Consider the following 22303-nt stretch of genomic DNA (forward strand, 5'->3'; position numbering starts at 1 on the left):
GTGTAAATGTAATATGTGCTGTTGTGCACTGCAGTGCAGCGGCAGGCTGCAGCTCCATTTTATAAAATGATGTATTAAAAAAAAAAAAGGTTGGACCCGTGGACCCGCCCCGAATCGGCCCGTTTGAAACGGGCCGGGTTAGGTCCGGTTCCAAAACTCAAAATCTCTTTACCCGGCCCGTCCCGCCCCTTTACTATTTAAAACGGGTAAGGTCCGGTTCCTCCAAAATTGGGCCCGACCCGGCCCGTGCCCAGCCCTAGCATGTGCCAGCTTATGATGTGAGTTGCCGCTATTGTAGTGCAAGCTTTTAAAAGACGTTAGACGCTAGTTGGGCAATGGGCTGGAGCCTAGTGCATAGGCGGACTAAGCAAATTTAAGTAAATCTATTATATTTCGTGTAAATAAGTGTTTCTACATAAAATATATGTACTTACATCATAAACTACAAAATAGGACATGTATATTATGAAGTATTGGAATATAATGAAAACATGGGGAACAAACATATAATGTGTGTTTATTTAAGTATTCAATAAGTTTCTTACAATTTACTAAAAAACTAAAATGCAAAATGAAAGTTATTTATTTATTTTCTTCTAAGTAAGTCGCAACCTAGGTGGGTGCCTAGGCAGTCTAGGCGGGCGCCTCAGTAGACCGAAGCGCATTTTCTTAATTTTCAAACGTCTAGGCATTAATCGGAACGTTAGCCAATCGCCTAGCACCTAGGCAGCCTTAAGCAGAAATTTTTATGACAGTGTTGTAGCGTTATAGTTGCATATAAGTTTTGTTCATGAACTGTGGGATTGAGCTATTACACTTCACTTTTCATTCAATTCAAACCAAAAGGCACCAAAATGCTGGAAAGTGGACATAAAGTTTGCCTTTTCCATGTTCCATTTGTTAGTGTTGTTTTCACTTTCTCTTTTCTTTTTGGGTAGTGCTATTCAGTATTCACACATCTTTTTTTATCTTTCAAATACTCCTATGAATTTTTTTTCAATTCATTTGATCTGAAAATCGAAAATTAAAAAGGGCACAAATAAAAATGTGTGTGTAGACAAGTTATTCATGTCACGTTTTGAGACGTACGAAAATCATGAAAGAAAATGTGTGACTGCAAAACAAAGAACATTGAGATGCTTTAGGTGTAGGGTACTTTAGGAGAAAGGTTGACCACCAGTTTTTGGATGGCTCGAATTTGCTGGTCTTGGACTTGGGACCCCATACATGTGAGCTTTCTTGGTTCCCCTCTTTCCTGGATTTTGTCTCGTCAATTTATCAGTTTGCAGTTAATTGCATAAGAGGCTCGTTTTAGCCATCTGGTCCTCCAAGATATTAATATTTTAATGAACAATACATGGCCGTATTTGCCTCCGTCTCCAACTGAGGACCAAAGGGCCATAGGGCTTGTTTTAGCCCTGTCATAAAAAACCGTCTCCAACCGAGGACCAAAGGGTCATAGGGTCAAACATAATTTATTATTTAAATTTAAAAACTACAACAACTTAAATTCAAATCCAACAACAGCTTAAATTTAAAAACTACAACGGTAACTGGCCCAAAAAAACCAAAAAAATTAGAACTTAAATTTAATGAATGGTTTGGTTATTTATAGAAAAAAAAATGGCCCAAAAAACAAAAACAAAAAATTGTACAAAAAAAATCAAAAAATAAAAAATAATGGCTAGCTGACGTCAGCTAGCCGTTATATTCAAAAATTTTCATATTTGTGTCGGTTATAACAGACACTATTTTTGTCAAATAGCCGTTAGATTAAAAAATTTCCATGCTATTTGTGTGGGTTATAACCGACACTATTTCTTTATTTCTGTCAGTTATAACTGACAATAAAACCGATAGCAAGCAAAAAATTCCAGCCAGCCCTTTGGCCCTTTTAGATTTTGTGGGGCCCACGAGGTCCGGTTGGAGACGATTTTTGAGCTATTTTTGATCCTCTTACCTTTTGAATCATTCGGTTAGAGATGGCCTAACTAGCTATGTGTGGCCAGACTGCTATACTTAAGTTTTTATCTTGTCCCAGCTCGTGATTCCTATGCTTTATATATGTTGACGTAGTAAGACAACCTTACCGAATACTTTCGTTGAGCAAGTTGATGGTATATGTCAGCTCACACAACCTTACCTAGATAGTCCGTGGAGTTCATTAAAGGCATGAATGCATGGTTAAATTATAGCCTCTCGATAGAAGTCTCCAATGTTGTGGTTCTCCTTCATTGTTTCCTAATCTTCAGCTACACAAGTCCTAAACCCCACCCCTGTTGGGGTTTCTTGTTCTTAATTTGAAACTTTTGTGATCGGTCCACAAAAGGGTAGTTGATTTCATTGTTACAGTCGATGATGAGTGCTAGAATCAGTAACTAACGCATGCAGACACATCTTGATTTTCTGATTTTGTAAATCTCGCAAACATGAATTTTCATCAAATCACATTTGCACGAGCGACCGATCTTAATATTTTCTTTATGTGATTATATTTACTTATATATTAAGGTGCTTAAAGAAATAAAAGTGTGTTTCTTCCCTCTGTGTGAGGGTTCATCTCACCGTTCTGTGTGAGTGGTTCCCGATCGTGTCCATTTCCGGTGCCGTCGATCCTAGCTCGGGCTGGGATCGGTGGGTTTTCGTTTGTTCCTTTCTCCCTCTCTTTTTCCTCTTCTCTCCGCTGTTTTCTTCCCTGGATTTCTTGGCCGATCTGCCATTTTCGCTCCCCTTTGCTGTTTCTCTTCCATCTGCCTCCTCTTTCCCAGCTTCCGTCACCCTTTACCGCACCTGGTTGCGGCGTTTCGAGTTGGTGTGCTTTGATCTGGTGCTGGCACTAGGTCGGGTGATCCTTGCACCCCCACCTTCTCTATGTTGTCTGCCCTTGTTGGCAGTGTTGCTCGTGGACTGCCATGAGCTTCTTTCTCTTGGCTGCAGGTTCTCTGGGGTCTGTCGCTGTGCTGGACGTGAAGCTTGGACTTGGATGCTGGTGGCGGTGAGACGTGGCTTTGTTTGGGGACCGAATTTGACTGGATCGACATGCCCGGCTGCTATTTTGGTGGTTGCAGCGACGGTGTTGGCGGATGTTGTGGCGGTTCTGGTTGTTTCTGTGTGTTTTTTGTTTTGGGCTCACCTTTTGGTTGGGCCTCTGTTGGTTGTTTGTGTTTTCGTTCTTGGGCCTTTGTGTTGTAAATTTTGGGCCTCTGTGTTGTAGTGTTTTATCTTTAATGAATTTGTTTTCTCCAAAAAAAAAAAAAAAAGTAGTAATATATTAGGTAGCTTTATGGTGTAGGTTAGAGATCATCGAGATTTGTGACTTGTAAAGTCAACTCATTTGGGAGTACTATGTTTTGTCTGGTTCTTTCCAAGTCATTAAGCTGTAAACAGTAAGCTAATCCATTTTAAAAATTAATAATAAAATAATAAAAAGATGAATTTCAAGCATGTATTCCACACGTCACATTCTATGTTCGATTCCTAAAGCTGGTGAATCACATTATAGTGGTCAGGGAGAGCTTGAAATGCCTTTGTGAGTTTTTTTCGGCTTCCAAAAATGTGAACTACCATAGTAAAATCATCAGTTGATAATTAAAAAAAATTAACTAGCAAATATTGATAACATACATGAGGTCTTAGGTTCGAGGCTCCAAGCTGGTGAGTCTGTTTGACTGTGGTAAGAGAGATGCTGAAATAACTTTGTGAGTCTTCCCGACTCTAAAATAAGGTGGATATCTGTGGTTTACCACTAGTTGTCCCCTTTTAAGAAAATAAAAAATAAAAACTAATGAAAAAAGTTTCAAAACTTTGAGTTTTAATAAAAAATCATTCACTAACTTTATTTAATGATAAGTTCAAGAGAAATAAAAAAAATAAAAAAAAACCTAACAAAAGCGCGTGCAAGCCCTACACCTCTGTCAATACGTGATCCACCACTTACAGAGAAGAATAATATCAGGAAAGATTTTTTTTTCAAACTGTCAGTCGGTAGTCTTTTTCCAATCAAATGTCCATCTCTCTTCAAATCTCTTAGAATTCAACTCTATTTCAATATCCAATTGTTGAACATCCAAATGGACCTCAAAGTCCTATTGATTCAAGCAAATGAAGTTGAAGATCAACAAAGCCTGCAATTTCCATACACCTGTGTCAATATGTGATCCGCCACCATGACAACGATGATTATGATCTTCTTGCTTATCAGACTGATCTGAAGGGATGGACCCCAACATTAGCATCCCCATGTTGTAGTTAGACATTATCATATGGTGTTGGTGGGGGTATTGGGATAGTGCTAGTAAACTCTTGTGATGTCCTCCTCCTCTTCCATGATTTAATAAGAATTTCCTGCTCCCAACTCCAACTGCCCTGTTGATGGTACGATGGAAATTATGATCCCAAGAGGAAAGTTACTGCTGCTACTCACCTTCAGCTTCTTTTATGCGGAAGTTTTTGTGGCAATTGCAGGCAGAGCAGTTGAGGCCCTTGAGGGCTCCGATGGTGCCCTATTCTCCATTGGGCATGAATTCGCAACAACCATTCATAGTAGTCCCTCACATGGCTAACGCATGGTTCTCGAGGCACTCCTTGTACCTCACCCTATTGTGCCCAACTTTTTTATTATTAAAAGTGTTGTGTTTGTAGGGCACAACATTTGCATTTGGCGGAGGAGAAGAGGAAGCTGTAGATGGGCGGACAATAGAAGAAAATTAAGCAATTGATGTATAAAGTTAAGAAATTGAAGAGATATAGAGAAAATTTGATGAGTATCGAAGAAAATTAGAAGAAGAAAATGTGTTTGGAAGGTGAAAATGTGCCAAGAAAATTCAAGAAGAGGAGAGAGAAGAATGTAGTATCGTTAAGTTTCTTAAACAGTGTCGTAAGTTTTCATAAACAGTGTATTAAGTTTCATAAACAGTGTCATAAGATTCATAAACAGTGTAGTAGGTTTCATAAAAAGTTTTGTGAGGATGCATGGGTCTGTGCGTCAAATTTTTTTTTAATATTAAAATTATGTCTTTTTCATTAAAATTTAATTTTTTTTGTCCCTTTTATTAAAATATAAGGGGTTTTCATTAAAATTTAAGTCTTTTTTAATTAAATAAAATTATAGCATAATTTTTTATTAGAACAAATTTAGCTCAAACTCTTTTCATGAAAGTTTCCATAAAAAAAAGATAGTGATAACACACATACAATGGACTGAAAGCGTGACAACTTTTCAACTAGTTGGCTGCCCACTGGTTACGAGCTACAAAATAAAATTATATTATGCAATAAAAAATATTAAAATTTGAGAGAGAGGGTTTTGCTCTTAAAAAATTAAAAAACCATGTGACAGATTGAGAGGGGGGTCGAAGCTTCACTTTGCCTGGAAAGCAAGAAATATATAGAGTTTATTAGTGGGAACACTAATGGCTTCCCACTTTTAATTACGAAAAGTTTTTTCTTGAGAAAAAAATTATGAAAAGTTAAGTTTGATTATTTTAATTAATAATAAATAGCATTATATATCATCATAAAATAGCAAAATCTTAAAAGTTTAAAACATTGATCACTTGACGTACATTTGGATGATCACTTAATTTTACCTTAATCATGGTATTGCATGATTAACTTGATACAATTACATTAACATGTTCCCGTAACATGGAAGTCGTTCTCCATCATTCTCCACCATATTTTAGGCAGATATAAGAAAGTGAAAGGCTTAAAGAACAAAGAAGAACCTTGGCAACTGTGGAGAAGATTAAAAATGGAAGGGACAAAGCATGGGGCATTAATGTGGGTTAACACCTGTGGAACTGATTAGAACCCATAATCCCACATGCAATGCAATCACTAATATTTTAAGTTTAATGATCATCATATGAAAATTTATCTCCTTTTCCTTTCACTTAACTCCGAAGCTTACTTATAATAAGCAAAATTATCCATGTTAATCCTGAAATTTTTATTATTATTATTTTTAAATAAACTAGCTGATGGCTTTGCCACTGTTGTTCATCTTTCTTGGAATCGGAACGAGAAAGAGGCATTTCAATCTTTTTCTGACCAACATCGTGTGATTTATCAATGTCGACAATTAAACTCAAGACGTACCGTGTAAAATACGAACCTGAAATTAAAAACAGAAAAAGAAGTCAACTTTCTTAGTGTCTTTGGTTGTATGAAACTAATTAATTTGATTAATTATTCAACTGACCGACTTAATCCCATCCGAAAATAAAAGGACATAAGTAAGTACAAAAGATTGTGTATAATCCCAATGTCCTAATTGCTAGAAATTGAGTACTCTCACAGCAGCTGTTTTGGGATTTTTATTTTCCTTGTAGCTAGCTAGGTGCCTAGGACTCGTTGTTACTAATGTCTTTTGATTGGACTTGCATTCTCTGCTCTCCTATTTCGGTGCTCTTCCCGTGCCCTCCTGTTTTGTGTGATCACGGTTAATCCATGCTAACATTTTATATTGTTTTTTATAAAAATAATAAGACAAAAAAAAATATTAATATAAAATATTGACGTGGCTTAACCGTGACCACACAAACAGGAGGACACGTGAAGGGCACCTAATTGGGAGGGTAGAGAATCCAAGTCCCTTTTGATTATCATCCTAAAATTATTTCATAACATGTTGTCAGGACGTAAAGATCACATTGTTGTATTACATTGTTTATTATATTTTTAACAAAAATAAAGCGTATTAGAAACGTGATATAATATGGTATGAATAATAAGTTCTTTCTAGCATATTTTATAAAGCCTAGATAGACGAAAGTGATTAACCCTAATAGGAATTTTTTTTTAAATAACCAAATCATGCTAAATTTTGGACCATGTGGACTCGAACACGGGTTTTAGTAGATTTTAGTGTTGTAATTTTTTTAGTTGTTTGTGTGAATTTTGTAATTTGAAAATATTTCTTTTACAGTTATATTAAAACTCGTATGTTAGGATGTCTTTGATATGGTGTTAAAGTTTAATTAATTAATAAATATCATAAAAAAAAAAACCAATCATACCAAATGGAAACTTAACCACATTCTCAATAAAAGAACCTTAACCAAGTAACTGAAGTATTATGCAGACTTTATGAACAACTTTTACAAACTCTACAATACTATTAAAATGAATTTTTATTGACATTAAAAAATTGAGTTACACTGAATTATTATTTCTTTACAAATATGATATGATAGTGATATCCATACCACACACCTCTTTTTACCTTCCACACAATTCTTGTTAATTTTTATTCGTTATATCATTCAATTCATTCAATGTGATGATTGAAATTTAAGATGAATGTATAGGAAATGAAAAGTGAGGTGAATTGTCTGCCCTTCCATTTTTATACACTTCATATCCTCTCCTGTTTTATGTGGTTACGGTTAAGCCACGTCAACATTTTATATTCCTATTACTTTTTGGTTTATTATTTTTATAAAAAAACCAATATAAAATGTTGACGTGGCTTAATCGTGACCATACAAACAGAAGAGGATGTAAAGAGTATGAAAATGGGAGGGCATACAATCCACCGCCAATGAAAAGATATGGGTAAATAGCACAGTCAGAAATACGACAAAAAACAGTCCCAAAAGATTGGGTTACAGTTGGGATATTCAATTCTCTCTTATCTGTATCATCGAAACTATCTTCTCTACATTACTCTTTTAATTTCGGGTATTATTACATAATTTCTGATCTCCTCAGTCCTCAGGTGGTTGGGTATAAATAGGGTTCTTGAAAGAATCGACCTCTTCACACCTTTATCCCCAGCCAATAATCTCCCTATACATATATTTTCCAACATATAATTTACACCCCAAATTTAACTCTCTTTTTTATCAGATCTGAAAGCTCATAAGTCGGTTTCCTGGAAACTTTAAAGCTCCAGGCTTTTCCCATTTCTTCCTCAAATCTCATCAAATCCCAAATCGTATTCAGAATTCCGAGAGCTACCCAATTCCCAGAATTCTGCAGGAAAAAATGGGTCGTCATTGGTTTCTGAGATTTCTCATTGTTTCTTGCCTTCTCGCTCTCTGTTTCTCTCACGGTACGTAACACACACTGTAACGTTTCTACTGTTTCATTGGAGAACTTCATATTTTGGAAAGTGACTTTCGCACAATCATTTTCTAATACCGAGGCATGCAGAAGTAGAAGAAAGTGTGCGGAAATCATTTCCTAGTATTTTTTTCGATTCCCGAAAGACCAATTGTGAATTTGGTTTTGTTTTTCTATAGGATTCGGGAGAAAGCTGGTGGAGACTGCTGAGCACGGTGAAGATTCTTCAGTTCTAGTCTCAAGGGTAAGAGTCTTTGTCCCTTCACTTTTGTTGGGTACTTTTTACTTTATTTTGGAGGATGAGTGGTTAATAAATTTTCTGTTTGTTTCTCAGGAAAATCATGGAAAATCGAGGAAGATGATCACAATGATGGATTATGCAGATCCAGAACCGAATGTGAACCCGAGAACAGGGTATATCTTTACCCCTCCTCCTCATCTCAACTAAGATGATCAAACTTTTGTGGCAAGAAAAATAAAGTCATGTCAGTTGGTTTTCATTTTTTCTAGTTTAACTCATGGTGAAATATGAATCATTTCATTAGTTCGGGATTTTTTGTCAACCAACGTGTAATTCTCTCTCTAAATTTGAGTTCTTGTTACTTTTTTTTTTCACTGAACATCATAACAATGCTCTTTGTTTGCTATTTGTATATCTTTCTTTTTTTGGTTGAAAATGTTAGGCTTAATCGGTTTAATAGCTTGGTGATAGTGTATATCTTAAAAACATTAGGATTTAAATCTCGATAGGAAAGTTTGTTAAAATTTAGACCCAAAATTGAAGGTCTCGTCACTACGTTAATGAGGTATCATTACGTTATAAATAATACACTGAATACAACAATTTTACCTACAAACTCACTAATAAGTCATAACGTAGTGATGCCTCATTACTGTTGATGCACAAATATATAAAAAAAATGTTATGTAGTTTGCAAAATAAAGTCTAAAAGAAAATTCTTCGTAACATTTCTCTCTATGCACAATATATAAAAAAAAGTCATGTAGTTTACAAAATATAATTAAAAAAAAAAAAAAGTTCCTCGTAACGTTTTTCTATAAGTATGGTTGACCTTTTGCTGAAATAGGGCAAAAAACGAGGAAATTTGACATTGGCATTTACTTCGACTCTTAAAAAAAAATATAAGCTAAAGAGTGCACGGCCCTGTCTCAACGTTAGATTTGACTTTTACTTGGTTATATATAAATATGGATTATAATATAATCTTGCTCCCTTTGATCGAATAAAGTTTTCACGATTTTAATACCTAGAAACACCACTACTATTGATAATATTTATGAGATTTTTTCTTCTTCAATATTACGTAATATTGAATGATACGAAAAATGAATAGTTAAGATTAAAATTAAAAGATTTGAACAATTGTTAAAATCAAATCCCACCACTAAAATGCTCATAGCATAATTGTAGCATTGAGCTCACATGGTTGCAAGCTACCAACTCTTATCTTGCATCAAATTAGAATGAAACTAAGTTGATTAAAGTAGTGTGTCCGTCAGTGGCAGAGATAGAATTTTATCTATGGCTCTTACATACATAGGTAATTTGAGCTCAAAATATGAGAGATTGAAGTAATTTGCATAAAAATTGAAAATCCCTAAGTTCAATAGAGAGAACTAAAAACAATGTATAAACACAGAAACTTGAATATGAGGTAAAGAGTAAGCAAGAAAATTTGTAAAATATAAGTTAAAGCTAAAAAAAAGTTGATAGAAGTGAAGTCTACACTGCAATAAGAGGTATGGAGAGAAAAATGAGGCCTAGCCTAGAACGAAAAAGAGTTTGGATTGAGAACGTACTTAAAATTTTAAGAGTATCAAATTGATATGCAACAACAAGATTTGTTAGAGTAGCGAGAAAAAAAAGGCAGGATGGACTAGGGACCATTATAATCTCTTAGTAGCTCCGCCTATAATATCCGCTTTATAATTCCAAATTCAAACCTCTCCCCTACTTTATACTATTAGAATATCACTTGAATAAACCTCGTCGTGCCAATCAAATTAGGGCTGGGTAAACAGGTTCTGGACCCGCTGGTCGGGGCGGGTAATTGAAATTCAGGGGGGTACCGGGCAGGTACATATATTGTAAATTCAAAACGGGGTGGAGCGCGCCTCTCTGAGTTCACAGCTCCATTGTTAGCTTCCTCGATGTCGAAATTCACATCATTGTCCGTCAAATCCAAATCTTTACCACCAATATTCAAATCCACGGAATTGGCTTTCGGCAATTCGACATCTTTAGCCTCCAAAACCTTAGAACCACTAACTGGAGCGGTTGGAACAGAAGCGGCGGGAGCTAGGGTTTGGGAATTGGGCGGGTGAGAAACAGAAGGATTAGAGTGCGGAGCTACAAAATGGATCTTTTCCTCTTCGTCGAGGACCTTGGGATCGATCAGACAGTGGAAAGATTGGGGCGCGGCGGAGGATTGGTGAGGCTGCGGCGCAGATGATGACAATGGTTCGGACGATTCGAAGGGTCGAAGAACGTCGGTGTAGAGATCTCCGAATTCGTCGTCGTCTTCCATCGGAAATGAGGGAGATTTAGAGAGAGAAAGTGTGTTCTAGAGGGAGAGAGAAGGAGGAGAAGGTTTTGATGTCTGTACCATGCTACCGTAGGAACCGTGGGAACCGGCCCGTTTCAAAAGAGTCGGGTTAGGTCCGGATCTCGTTTTGAAAAATCTAAAACCCACACCGTCCCATCCTGTGTTATTTACAAACGGATTTGGTCCGGTTCCTTCAATTCTGGCCCAGCCCGGCCCGTACCCATCCCAAAATCAAACAATTATTTGACTTATAGTGGTGGACGTCTATATGAGCTTTGAGAAATTGGCAGTAGGATCGAATCAAAAGAAGAGGCCTGAACCTGACTGAACGTAAAAGCTACTGGACCCTTCTCGCACGTCAGAAAATCAAACGTGTGTGGAATGTGCAACGACCAAATATCAACGTGGAAAAGCCTTAGAAACTTCAAAATTCCAAGGCCACACTCTATGACTCAAATCGCAATTTCCACAACTTTTACCAACAAATAAAGTTAACTTGGAATTTCCTGTATATAATATTTTCTTTTGCAGGTAGATAGAGATAGTGAGATTGATGGGAAATGTAAAGGGAATTTTAATGTAAAGTTCTTGGTACTGTTTATTTAAAAAAAATTACATTTTTACACTAAAAAATCAATCCTGGTACTATTCACTTTACTCTTTATTTTATCTTTATCGTTAAAACTCAAAGTTTTCAAACATTTTTCATTATTCTTCCTAAATGTAGAGAACTTTGACGAAAAACTCTCAGTACCATTCACTTTAACGAACAATAATACGAAAAAGGAGAATCAATTTTGACTAAATAAATAAGGCGGAAAAAAGAGGCATGCGGGGTTTTTTTTTTTTTTTTTTTGCAAATTGCAGGCAGTAAAAAAAAATAACACTACATACTTCTTTAAAATTGCAGTAGAGAAAAGTGGTGTACGGGTATTATTTTCTTTACCTAAAATGGTCTTTAAGATTGTCATAACTTCTCTCTTTGATTCCTGTAATTTAAAATCGATAAAAATGGTCTCTAAGATTGTCCACCATCAATCATTTTGGTCATAATGAGAAAAATCTCCATTAATTGAAAAAAAAAAACACCAGTTCAAGGAGAGGTGTTGAATTGACAAAAATACCCCCAATTTAACGGAGATTTCTTACAGAATGACCAAAATGATTGATAATCGATAGTCTCAAGGACCACTTCTATCGATTTTAAATCTTAGTGATCAAAGTGAGGAATTATGCCAATATCAACGTTCATTTTGGATAAAAAGAGTCAATTAACACACATGCACAAATAACTCATAAAAAACACAAAAGAAAAATTTATAAATTATAATCAATAGGTAAGTATGCTCATTCTATCAAATCACATGCCCACACATATGCATAAATAACTCATTTTCAGAAACGTTTTCACACTGTAGTTAGCAGGTAAGTATAGATGGTTGCTTTCAAGGAAATAAACAAGTAATTTTCTTAAAAAAATCAGTGCATGGAAATTGAATTGCAAAAAGTGTGAACCAAGAGCCGCCCAAAATCAAACCATACTATCCACATTTAGAGATTTTTTTTTTCCATTTTCTAATTCCTAGGGATTTACTAGTCAAACAGCCGTCTGATTCCCCAACACAAAATCTCCACGTACACCCCCAAATTGCACAAAGCCAAAACAAGTGCAGTCCAGCCGGACCCGCTTCAACTCCCTCCGACAGAAAACAAACAAACTTCTCCACAACATGCTTTCTACCAAATGTCTAATTTCTTTGGTAACCATTTCTCCTTCAACTTCTTCAACTTTCCACCATTTCTTCCCAAAGACCTGCATCAGCAACTCACAAGCAACTTCCCTTGTATTTCCGGGCTTGACTACTTTGATATGGTGGCTTCAAACACAAGGACTCAATCCTTGGTCTCTATAAAACACCTCCCTCCTCTTCTGTCTCTCCCATGAACCAAAAACTTAATGTAAAACAATACCCTACTCTTCTCTCTCTCTCTCTCTCTCTCTCTCTCTCTCTCTCTCTCTCTCTCTCTATATATATATATATATATATATATTAGCTTTCTCACACTTAGAGATTTCTAACTTGGTTTTTCCTTTTGTTGATATCCACATCCAAGCGTTTCAGCCTATACCACTCTATCACAATGGAGAAGACATCGTCGTTGACTAATCCTAACACATTACCGTTCTTTGTTTTGATCGATGAAATCTTATTGCACACGATTTCTAACTGGTCAAGTAGAGTTCAGAAGGGTTTTTCAAGGTTTCAGTCTGCTTTCTTCCAATCCCAAGAGAATTGTTGTAACTCAAAGCTTTTGGAAGAGAAGAACTTGGATTCTGAGTCAAGGCGCCCGCAGCTGGTCTGCGAGAAGAGAGATGATGGGAGTTTGAGAAGAGAAGATGTGCAGAAGGTGATGGGAGACTTGGGAATTTTTTGCGGTCCAGAAGGTGAGCAACTGCCGGAGACATTCAGTTCCGATGAGCTTACAGGGCTGTTTGATGAGAAGGAGCCGAGTTTGGGGGAAGTGAAAGAAGCTTTTAACGTGTTTGATGAGAACAAAGATGGGTTTATCGATGCAAGGGACTTGCAGCGAGTTCTCTGCATATTGGGGTTAAAGGAAGGATCAAAGCTAGAAGACTGCCAGAAAATGATCAGAAGCTTTGACAAAAACGGAGATGGAAGAATAGAGTTCAATGAGTTTGTGAAAGTCATGGAGGCCAGCTTTTGCTGAATCAATTTTTCTTCTTTCTTTGGCTAATAAGTTACAGTCAAGTTAAGATTTCATGCATTTCTATTCTGTCGTTTACGACGTCTTAGTAAAATTATTACTAATGACAAATTAAACGAACTTCATGCACAGACTGTATTACAAGATGAGAAACGTTAATGTAGATCATATCGTATTAAGAATCAAAGAGAAATTTATATGACTTGTAACAGATACTATACAAGAAACTTTGATCTTTTGTGAATAGACGAAAGTCTGCAACGGAATTTGACAGACGATTAAATAAAATGAAGAACCTGAGCTCCAATTCTGATACACAGCTGTAGAGTGAAGAAAAATTAGCCCCAATCCATATATTCTTAATCTGCCTTTACACTTTACTTGACTTTGCCTTGGGCTCTAGGAGCATAATCATGTGACTCAACAAAGCCTTCTGCCGGATGTCTTCACCTGAAAGGTAGTAGAAACTCATTTGCACGACGACCTCTGCTACTTGCGTTCCCAAACCATAATTCTTATGTACATTACAAGCGTTGAGCGAAGTTCTCCAAGCAACAGTCACTTGACTGGCATGGTCCTCATATAATTCTCAGCATGATCAAGTTGGCCAGCCCTGCTGAGGAGTCCCACGATACAAGTATGGTGCTCTAGTCCAGGTGCAATGCCAATTTGTTTCATTAACTGGATCAAATAGTGGAATCCTTCCTGCACAAACCCAAATGAGCACAAGCAGAGAGAACGTCCCCCGACAAAAGTAATTTTGTTGGGACAGTCTCCAGCTTGCAACATGTCTTGAAAGTTTGAAACACATTTAGCTCTTCCTTGCCAAGCACGCGATGGGAATATCCAGATATCATTGCATTCCAAGTAACAGAGTCTCGATATGTCACATCCAAGAACAATTCATTTGCTGCGTGAATGTTGCCACACTTGGAATACATATTGATCAAAGCATTCCCAACATTGACATGTCTTTGAAACCTGACTTCTGAACACAGGCAGCAAAAGTACATTCATTTGGAAGAATGTCTTCAGTTCCCATTTTCGACACCACCTAATGCATCCTCAAAGTACCCATTTTGGTAACAAGCAGCCATGATTGGGTTGGGCTATGGATTTGTAAATGTACAACACCATTTTATGGGCTTTAAGCCCCTACATGTGTACTTGTGTTCATCAAGAAGACCACATCAACTGTAAGTTATTTTATGGCCCATGGAATACTGCAATACGAGGGGTCTCCTTCGTTTGTGTACGGGTGTAAGGATGATGGGGTTCTCTGAGCGAACGCGACAACTTCTCCTATATTGCAGCAATTCTAACTTGTAACAATAATATATCATCTTATTAATATTTCTTTCATCACGTGTTAGGTGACATAAAAGAGGTACCAATATGGAAATATACCACTTGAGAATACCCCTACACTTGAGCCAAAGATCAAGCCCGAACCAGCAAGTATTTTCAGTAATTAGTCCACTCTACTTTAAACAAGGGCCATTAGGTATGTTGAATGGGAGAGTGTTAGATCAGCTGCGCATCTTATTTTATGAGTCTAATAAATATGAAAAGTCAGAATCAGCTCACAACGTATAAATTAATTCTAGCATTTCGGGGAGTTGCATTTTGCTGGCAGTGATGAACAGTTGAACTGTATCAGATTTGTGATCTTGATGGCCATACATGTCATGCAACCAACCAGCTGGTGACATCGTTTGATGAAACATTAGCTTCCCTTTTACTGTCACGCACCATAAGTCCCAAAAGACCTACAAATTAATCATCATCAATTCACTCAAATATCAAATCAAGTAGTTGCCGCGGATCTAAGTCTAAATTCATCGCATTTAATGTTGTGTGAGAATCTGCCGCGTAACAAGTTTTATATCCCATAAATCAGGGATAAGAGTTTATCCTTGGATTTTATAATTTGAAATCACCAAGCTGTATGTCAAATGTGGTTGTCCTGACTTGATAATTTGATCGCATTTGGCATCTGCATTCTGCGTACAGCTTGCCTAGATGTCAATGTGGTTGTGATTTTGATGTGACATAACTTTCCAGTGCAATTATGTGAATAATTAAGGTGCTCAAATTGAAGCATCAAATCGTATATTCAGGGAATTTCTATTAAGAATCCTCTTCTGAGTTTAGGAGGCCGAACCTCCTAAGCAAATAATTCAGATCGTTGAAATTTGATCAAATGGCTGCAATTATTATAACTTTTAAAGGAATCCCCTGTTTATAGTCATTGAATCAAATTTCAACGATCTGGATCATTTGTTTAGGAGGCTCAGCCTCCTAAGCTTAGGAGGAAATCCGGTTCATTTCTATTAGCATACAATCAAAGATACATTATTTAAAATTAACATCAAACAACGTGTTTAGGAGATTAACATACAACAAGGATATATTTCTCTCGAGATATAGACGTCAGGTGAGGATAAATATAGAGAGGACAGCGAAGAATCTCTTTTTGTATTAGATTAGATATGAACCCTACTAGCTTAGGACTAAAAAACAAAATTGTAATCAGAAGTCCCATAGAGATTAGTTGCAGCAATCATTGGAAACCCTAACCCTATCTCTTATTTGGGCACTGGCTCCATTAATTTTATAGTGTCGGTGCCTCTGCTTTCCATATTTGTTACACCAAAAACATTCCTCACTTGTACCTGGTGAGAGTAAATCTTACATCGGATAAATGAGAAATTTTGCATGTATTTATAAATAGTTGGGCTATTCCTTATATTGTCAATTGTTTTTATGGTGGAATCTCAACTTTTTCACGATTTCAGAGCAGATTATCCCATAGGTGAAGCCTAACTGCCACACGTGCTACACATCACTCAATTTGTGCTGTTCACATGTTAGGTTTGAAAATTCGCCACATGTGAGGGGTCATGTTGAGAATGAATTTCACATCAGGGAAATAAAGGACCTTGCATGTGTTTATAGGTAGTTGAGCTACTTCTCAAATTGTCAATTAATTTTATGGTGGAAACCTTAACTTCTCAATTACCTAACTGGGTTAAAAATCCTCTATCCCATAAGAGTAATGTTAGGAAGACTAAATTTACAAACTAAATTATATGTCACAAATAGAAATAAGCACGTTTATCGACATTTAAGTAATAAACCAAACATCAACTTCCATGTTCTTTAGTTTTCAAAACTTTATCTCCAAATTTAGTCTTTCTAACATTACTCATTTTCAACTACTAAATGGAGGAATGGAGATTGGAGACATCATGTTCTATTCCATTCGTACTTTCTGCTGTTTATATAATATAGTTGAACATTTGGCTTCATTCTGATGATTAAAAGAGCAAACAGCTCCAAAATATTTCACTATCTGCATTAAAATGGACGATATATATACATGACAATATATAAATATAAATATATATATATATATATATATATGTATGTATGTGTGTACTCTCTTTTGGGGTTTTCCTTCTTTTTCACCAGACATAAGTTAAGATTTTTCTTCCAGCACAGTGGACTAGACAAAGCATGCTTCATCTTTTACACTCAATTATAATCTCGAACGTAATTGTAGGGCTACGTTAGTTTGTCAAAACAATATGTGCATATGCTCCCTTACACTTGAGTTCAAGTTTCATCCCATAAATTAGAGTAGTTTAGATTAATATCGGCTTAGAATGTAATTAAAGGCGCAGAATAAGCAGCCCGAGTTTATTACAATGACATTACACAAGCTGATTGTAAGACCTCTTCTGCTACAGCATTTGCTAATCGTAGTAAAAGAAACACCTCTTCTATTCAATATTCATAACTTCATGAACTAACAGCGGGTGGTAAATCTCCACTACCTAACTGCCTTGCAAACTGATTCTCTCTCTCTCTCTCTCTCTAGCAGATATGGCCATGAGGCTTCAGAATAATCCAAGCCATGACCTGAAAAAACTAACAAATCTATAATAAAATGAAAGAGGTCACTCAACCCTTTCCATTTTTTTACCCTTATAAGCAAACCCTTTTCATCTTTTACCCTTAAATTTTTACCACATATGCAGCTAAACAAACAGCTAAACAAACTGGAGTAGTAAAATAAGCTTTTTTAACCATACATAGAGAGATAATTAACTAATAGAGAAACTGTCTCCCAGTGTATGTCTGACCAAATGACCAATTCGGAGGGGCAACATTGTAAGAAACCAATCTGCGGCCATCACTGGTGGTCACAATAAAAGAGAGGCTTTGTCCATTGAGGTAAGAATTGCTCTGCCAGTTTTGGCCCCAGTTTCTTGACATTGCTTGCCACCGAGTCCTGGAGCCCTTGATGGCCACAGATTGCACATCTCCAGCACCACCGACGTTTGTCACAAGGACTAAGTTGAAGTAAGAGTGTCCATTCACAGTGAACCTTATGCCTCCTCTTCTCCTGCATCTAACCCTACAAAGCACATTGGAAACACGTCGGAAACTTGACAAAATAAAATATAGTATATAATAGTGGTTCCACTACTAATATAATGACCTCTTTGTGATAAAACCCTTAACCTGAGTTACGTAGGTGGTTAAGTTGAGGAAAATTAATGTCAGTGTTAGACCAAGTCTCTGAAATCTTAACATAATTAGGTCTCATTGGCACTCAGCACCTTATAAGAGAACCCATTAGGGACAAATGATTTAATTTACCTTCTGTAGGACACTGGGACAACCCCAGCTTTGTATTGGGCAATGCGGAGGAAGACAGGCTGAGAGAGATCAAAGTGTTGCTGGGGAGGGTCGCACCAGCCACCTGGTGGGCAAAAGTTTGTGGCAGTAACTATGATGGAGCCAGGGAGGCACCACTGTGGGTCATTCACACACCTGATCTGATAGCATGCTCCACAGGTCAAGCCATTGTTGAACAATGCAGTGCTTAGAGCTGCTGTGTTAGTCCCATAGCCCTGGCTGTAGAGGTTCCCATACCCACAAGCCCCACCTATAAACAAATTGCATGCCCAAATCTAATAAGGACAAATAGAATAAAGTAAAAGTCTAGTTTGCAACAAATGTATCACTTTTAACATAAACGATTATCCAGAGCTGTTATTGGCACTTCGAAATGATAACAGCACTTCGAAATTGTTATCATGTACTTTTGTAAAAAAAAAAGTAAGGAATGAATTAAGGAGTACATGATGAATATTTTGCACTGCTAATAACCATTCCGTTCATTAAATCAAAATCATAGAGCGAGGAATACCCATTGTGCCGGAAGCATCACCACCTCCATAAAAGGTTGCATGAGCATTGGACCAACCTCCATAGTAGCCATTAACAGAAGAGACAAGTGAGAGAAACCCAATTACAAGAATACCGAAAAAAGCCATTTTCCTGCACAACAAGGAGAGTATGAAGTTATGAACTCTTTAGCATTACTAAATTTATAGAAGAAAACTAGATAGCTAGTAGTAAATGGTACACAGTAGTGTACTATTTATGAGAAAAGGAGAAAGAGGAAAGAGAGAATTATTACAGTGAGGAAATGCTGATAAGATGAAGAAGTGGTGAGGAAATGAAGAGGCAGGGAGGGAGGGTTTGATTATTTTTGAAGAAGAATAAATAGAAGTCAGTCAACATCACACCTGAAATGACAACAGCTGACAATTTTTGAGCTGTTGGGACCATGCATGCTGCTAAGTGGTTTTGGGGACTCTCATTGTAGTAGAATCAATGCAGTTTGTGGGGACTGAGAGTGGTTTTTAGGGTTCAAACCGCGTGGTTTTCAAGTTTCCACCATTTGGCAATTGCCGTAGTGAACCTTAAGTGTGGCAGAGAGTAAACTTGGCTCAACTTCTCTACTAACAAGATGCCCCTCACATGCGAGAAATTTTGGTAGGGCTACGTATATAGGGCAATTCTCATACTGGTGGGGACTGCTGTGGAGTCCGACATAGAACTAAATGTATGAGATATCGTAATGTATGAGATATTGTCTTTGTGAGAGATGTCCAACAGATTACGTGGTTGAACACCCTGACTTATTCAAAATTTTCTCCTGTCATGCATAGAAAAAATAAAATAATCTGTTTGTGAAAGCAGAGATACTGAAGATGGTAAATTTTAGTAGCTACTCATATTTACTCTCAATTTATTGGCATGATGGAGTTTACATGTCCAAACTCAAATTTTATTGAAAACAGATCATGTAGTAGTTGGTAACGGACTTGGATTGTCTGCCCTCTTAGTTATGGTGTCTTTCCATGCCCTCCTATTTTGTGCGGTCACGGTTAAGCCACGTCAATATTTTATATTAATTTTTTAATAAGATAATAAGACAAAAAATAATAAAAATATAAAATATTGACGTGGCTTAACCGTGACCGTACAAAATAGGAGGGCATGGAAGGGCACCACAACTAGGAGGGCAGACAATCCAAGTCCGTTGGTAACTTACTCTTTTTGTACTACTGCCTGCAAAGACTGCAAATAGCTAGGGCTTGAAAGTTTTCATTTCCAACAAGTGTGCCTTGCTGTTGTTAGATTTGGTAATAAAATTCCGTTCATTCGGACCAACCATTGATGGGATAACCGCACATGTATAATGTTTCATGTTTATTATCTTCTTCTTTTAATCGATCATATAGTTCATCGGATTTATTCATCGACACGTGACCAAGTTACGTAATAAGAAAGTTAAACACAATAAAATATACAACCCGAATAGGCTATAGCTAAGAATCTCTCAGAGCACTTCCAGCGTTGGCTGGAGCTCGGGGGACAGGCCAGCAAACAGGGCCCGAGAGCTTGGCCTATTGACTCCAACGTGTGGGAGCCCGAGGGACAGGGCAAGCCCTCGCACCAGGCTTGTCACGAATTGCCAACCCACAAGCTCGAAGGCTGATGTCAGCCCCTTTTTTTATTTTTTTCTGTCAGGCGCGTGCACTGCACCCGCGCGCGGGGCACGTCACCCGACATGTTTTCAGCGAATGGGGCCTGCGGCGCAATTTCAAATTGTTACCGTTAGGAAGCCACGTGGCTTCCCATGGTCCATTGGATCTCAACAGCAAGAAAATGTGGATCGTTAGATTTGTAACAGTAAAAAAAAAATTCTTATTTAATATCAACCGTTGGATCTGAGATCAACGGTTGATATTATTCTCCTTTATAAATAAATAAAAAAAGAAAAAATAGTTATAAAATTAAGAAATGTTACTGTTATGCCACGTGGCACAATATAGAGTTTTGGAATTCAAATTTTTTTTTAAATCCAACGACAGAGATTAATTAGTTGAATAAAAAAAATTTAAAATGAATAAAAATCGGAAAAAAAAAATTGTTTTTACTTTTCTATAAATACCTTCTCATTATCATCTACCTTACACCACAATTTCATATTTTCTCAACTACTTTCAACCACATTCTTATCTTTCTCTCAAAGTTTCAATCCAATTTTTTTCAACAAAATGACTACTGATGCAGGTACGAATTGGACGCTTCTTGAAGATGTTGTGTTGTGTACTAGATGGGTTGAAGTTACTCATAGTTCGCTTACGGGTTGAAGTTACAAATAAAATTATTTTGTATTATTTTATAACTTTTCGGATAATGACACATGACGCAACGAGAATGATTAAAAATCTTATCCGAAATTACAAATAAAATTATTTTGTATTATTTTATAAAAAAAATACTAATATTTTATTGTCTATTGTCAGGGCTATTGAAGTGGAACGGTGGAGATGTAAAAGACAGTTACTGTTCATTAAAGATAGTTACTGTTTATTAGGTGAATAATATAGTGTATTGCCTGGGAGGTCCCACGCTGGAACTGCTCTCAAGGTGTATGGGAAAGATAGATATCATTTAGTACAAGCCAAACGGTAGATAGAGAGGGAGTGACTTTAAATCTATGGGGGTAGCCTTGTGGTCATATGGTGGTGTGCAGTAGGGACAACCATTTCGCAAGGTGGTCATGTGGGTTTTTACCTTTACTTCCAGAAACTTTATTCTGCATCTGCACCTTGATTTGGTGTCAAGTTCATGAAGAATAGAAACCTTGTCTAGTAGTCGATGTGAAAACAGCGTATCTTTGGACGAAATTGTGTGGACCTTAATGCCTTCAATTTTCTCGTCTCCGTGATCTACACCAACGACCTTATCAGCATTAGATAAATAATACTGATTGTTGCAAAACCAAGAATTTGGGTTTACTCAACATTGTAAAGAAAAGAGAAATTACATGTGTTTGTAGAAGATCTGAGACCGTATAAAGATAAATATGCACAAATAGAATTAGTTATTAACTTTCGTTAAATACAAATCTGCAATATATTCGCTAAACAAACAATAAACCGAATGTATATTTCACGACTTAGCGCTCTTATATTCTTCGTTTAGTGCAGCTTTAGTCCTATTTGTGTTCATTCCCTAGTAAAAATAAACTGAAGCTGTTCTTTTATTAGTAAGTGAACTCTGTGATTGGAAGAAGTTTAGATTGGTCTTCATGGTCAACAAGGCAGAGGCCAAGGTTTTCACCGACGGACTTGGATTCTCTGCCCTCCCATTTCGATGTCCTTCCCGTGCCCTCCTGTTTTGTGTGGTCACGGTTAATCCATGCTAACATTTTATATTATTTTTTATAAAAATAATAAGACAAAAAAAATAGTAATATAAAATATTGACGTGGCTTAACCGTGACCACACAAACAGGAGGGCACGGAAAGGGCACCGAATTGGAAGGGCAGAGAATCCAAGTCCTTCACCAACTGCCAACTGCACTGTCAGAAGACGGATGTTAGCGTATGTCTGCACCACTCACTCACTCACTCACTCACTCAGCACATATATATGTGTGCGCGCGCATATATATATATATATATATATATGTATATATATATGTTGAGGACCTTGCTTTTCTGGATATTTGGACACTTGGTTTCTGAGCCATGTTGAACAGTTTTGCAAATACAGCTAAGCCTAAC

The 22303-nt window shown here is 36.9% G+C and overlaps 2 protein-coding genes across 2 annotated transcripts; one reads left to right on the forward strand and one right to left on the reverse strand.

Annotated features, from left to right (window-relative positions):
- Positions 1 to 12388: 12388 nt before the first annotated feature.
- Positions 12389 to 13570, forward strand: LOC103404453 (probable calcium-binding protein CML46). Its single transcript, XM_008343365.4, has one exon. The coding sequence runs from the start codon at positions 12777 to 12779 to the stop codon at positions 13362 to 13364; it is 588 nt and encodes a 195-aa protein (XP_008341587.1). The 5' UTR covers positions 12389 to 12776; the 3' UTR covers positions 13365 to 13570.
- A 3462-nt stretch (positions 13571 to 17032) lies between these two features.
- Positions 17033 to 19022, reverse strand: LOC103404452 (expansin-A10). Its single transcript, XM_008343364.4, has 4 exons — positions 18856 to 19022; positions 18583 to 18713; positions 18030 to 18318; positions 17033 to 17784 (listed from the first exon to the last, which is right to left on the reverse strand). Exons 1-4 carry the CDS (start codon positions 19005 to 19007, stop codon positions 17475 to 17477), a joined length of 882 nt encoding a protein of 293 aa, XP_008341586.2. The 5' UTR covers positions 19008 to 19022; the 3' UTR covers positions 17033 to 17474.
- Positions 19023 to 22303: the final 3281 nt, after the last annotated feature.

The sequence above is a fragment of the Malus domestica genome, chromosome 17 (genome assembly GCF_042453785.1).
Source record: "Malus domestica chromosome 17, GDT2T_hap1".
Classification (NCBI taxonomy): domain Eukaryota; kingdom Viridiplantae; phylum Streptophyta; class Magnoliopsida; order Rosales; family Rosaceae; genus Malus; species Malus domestica.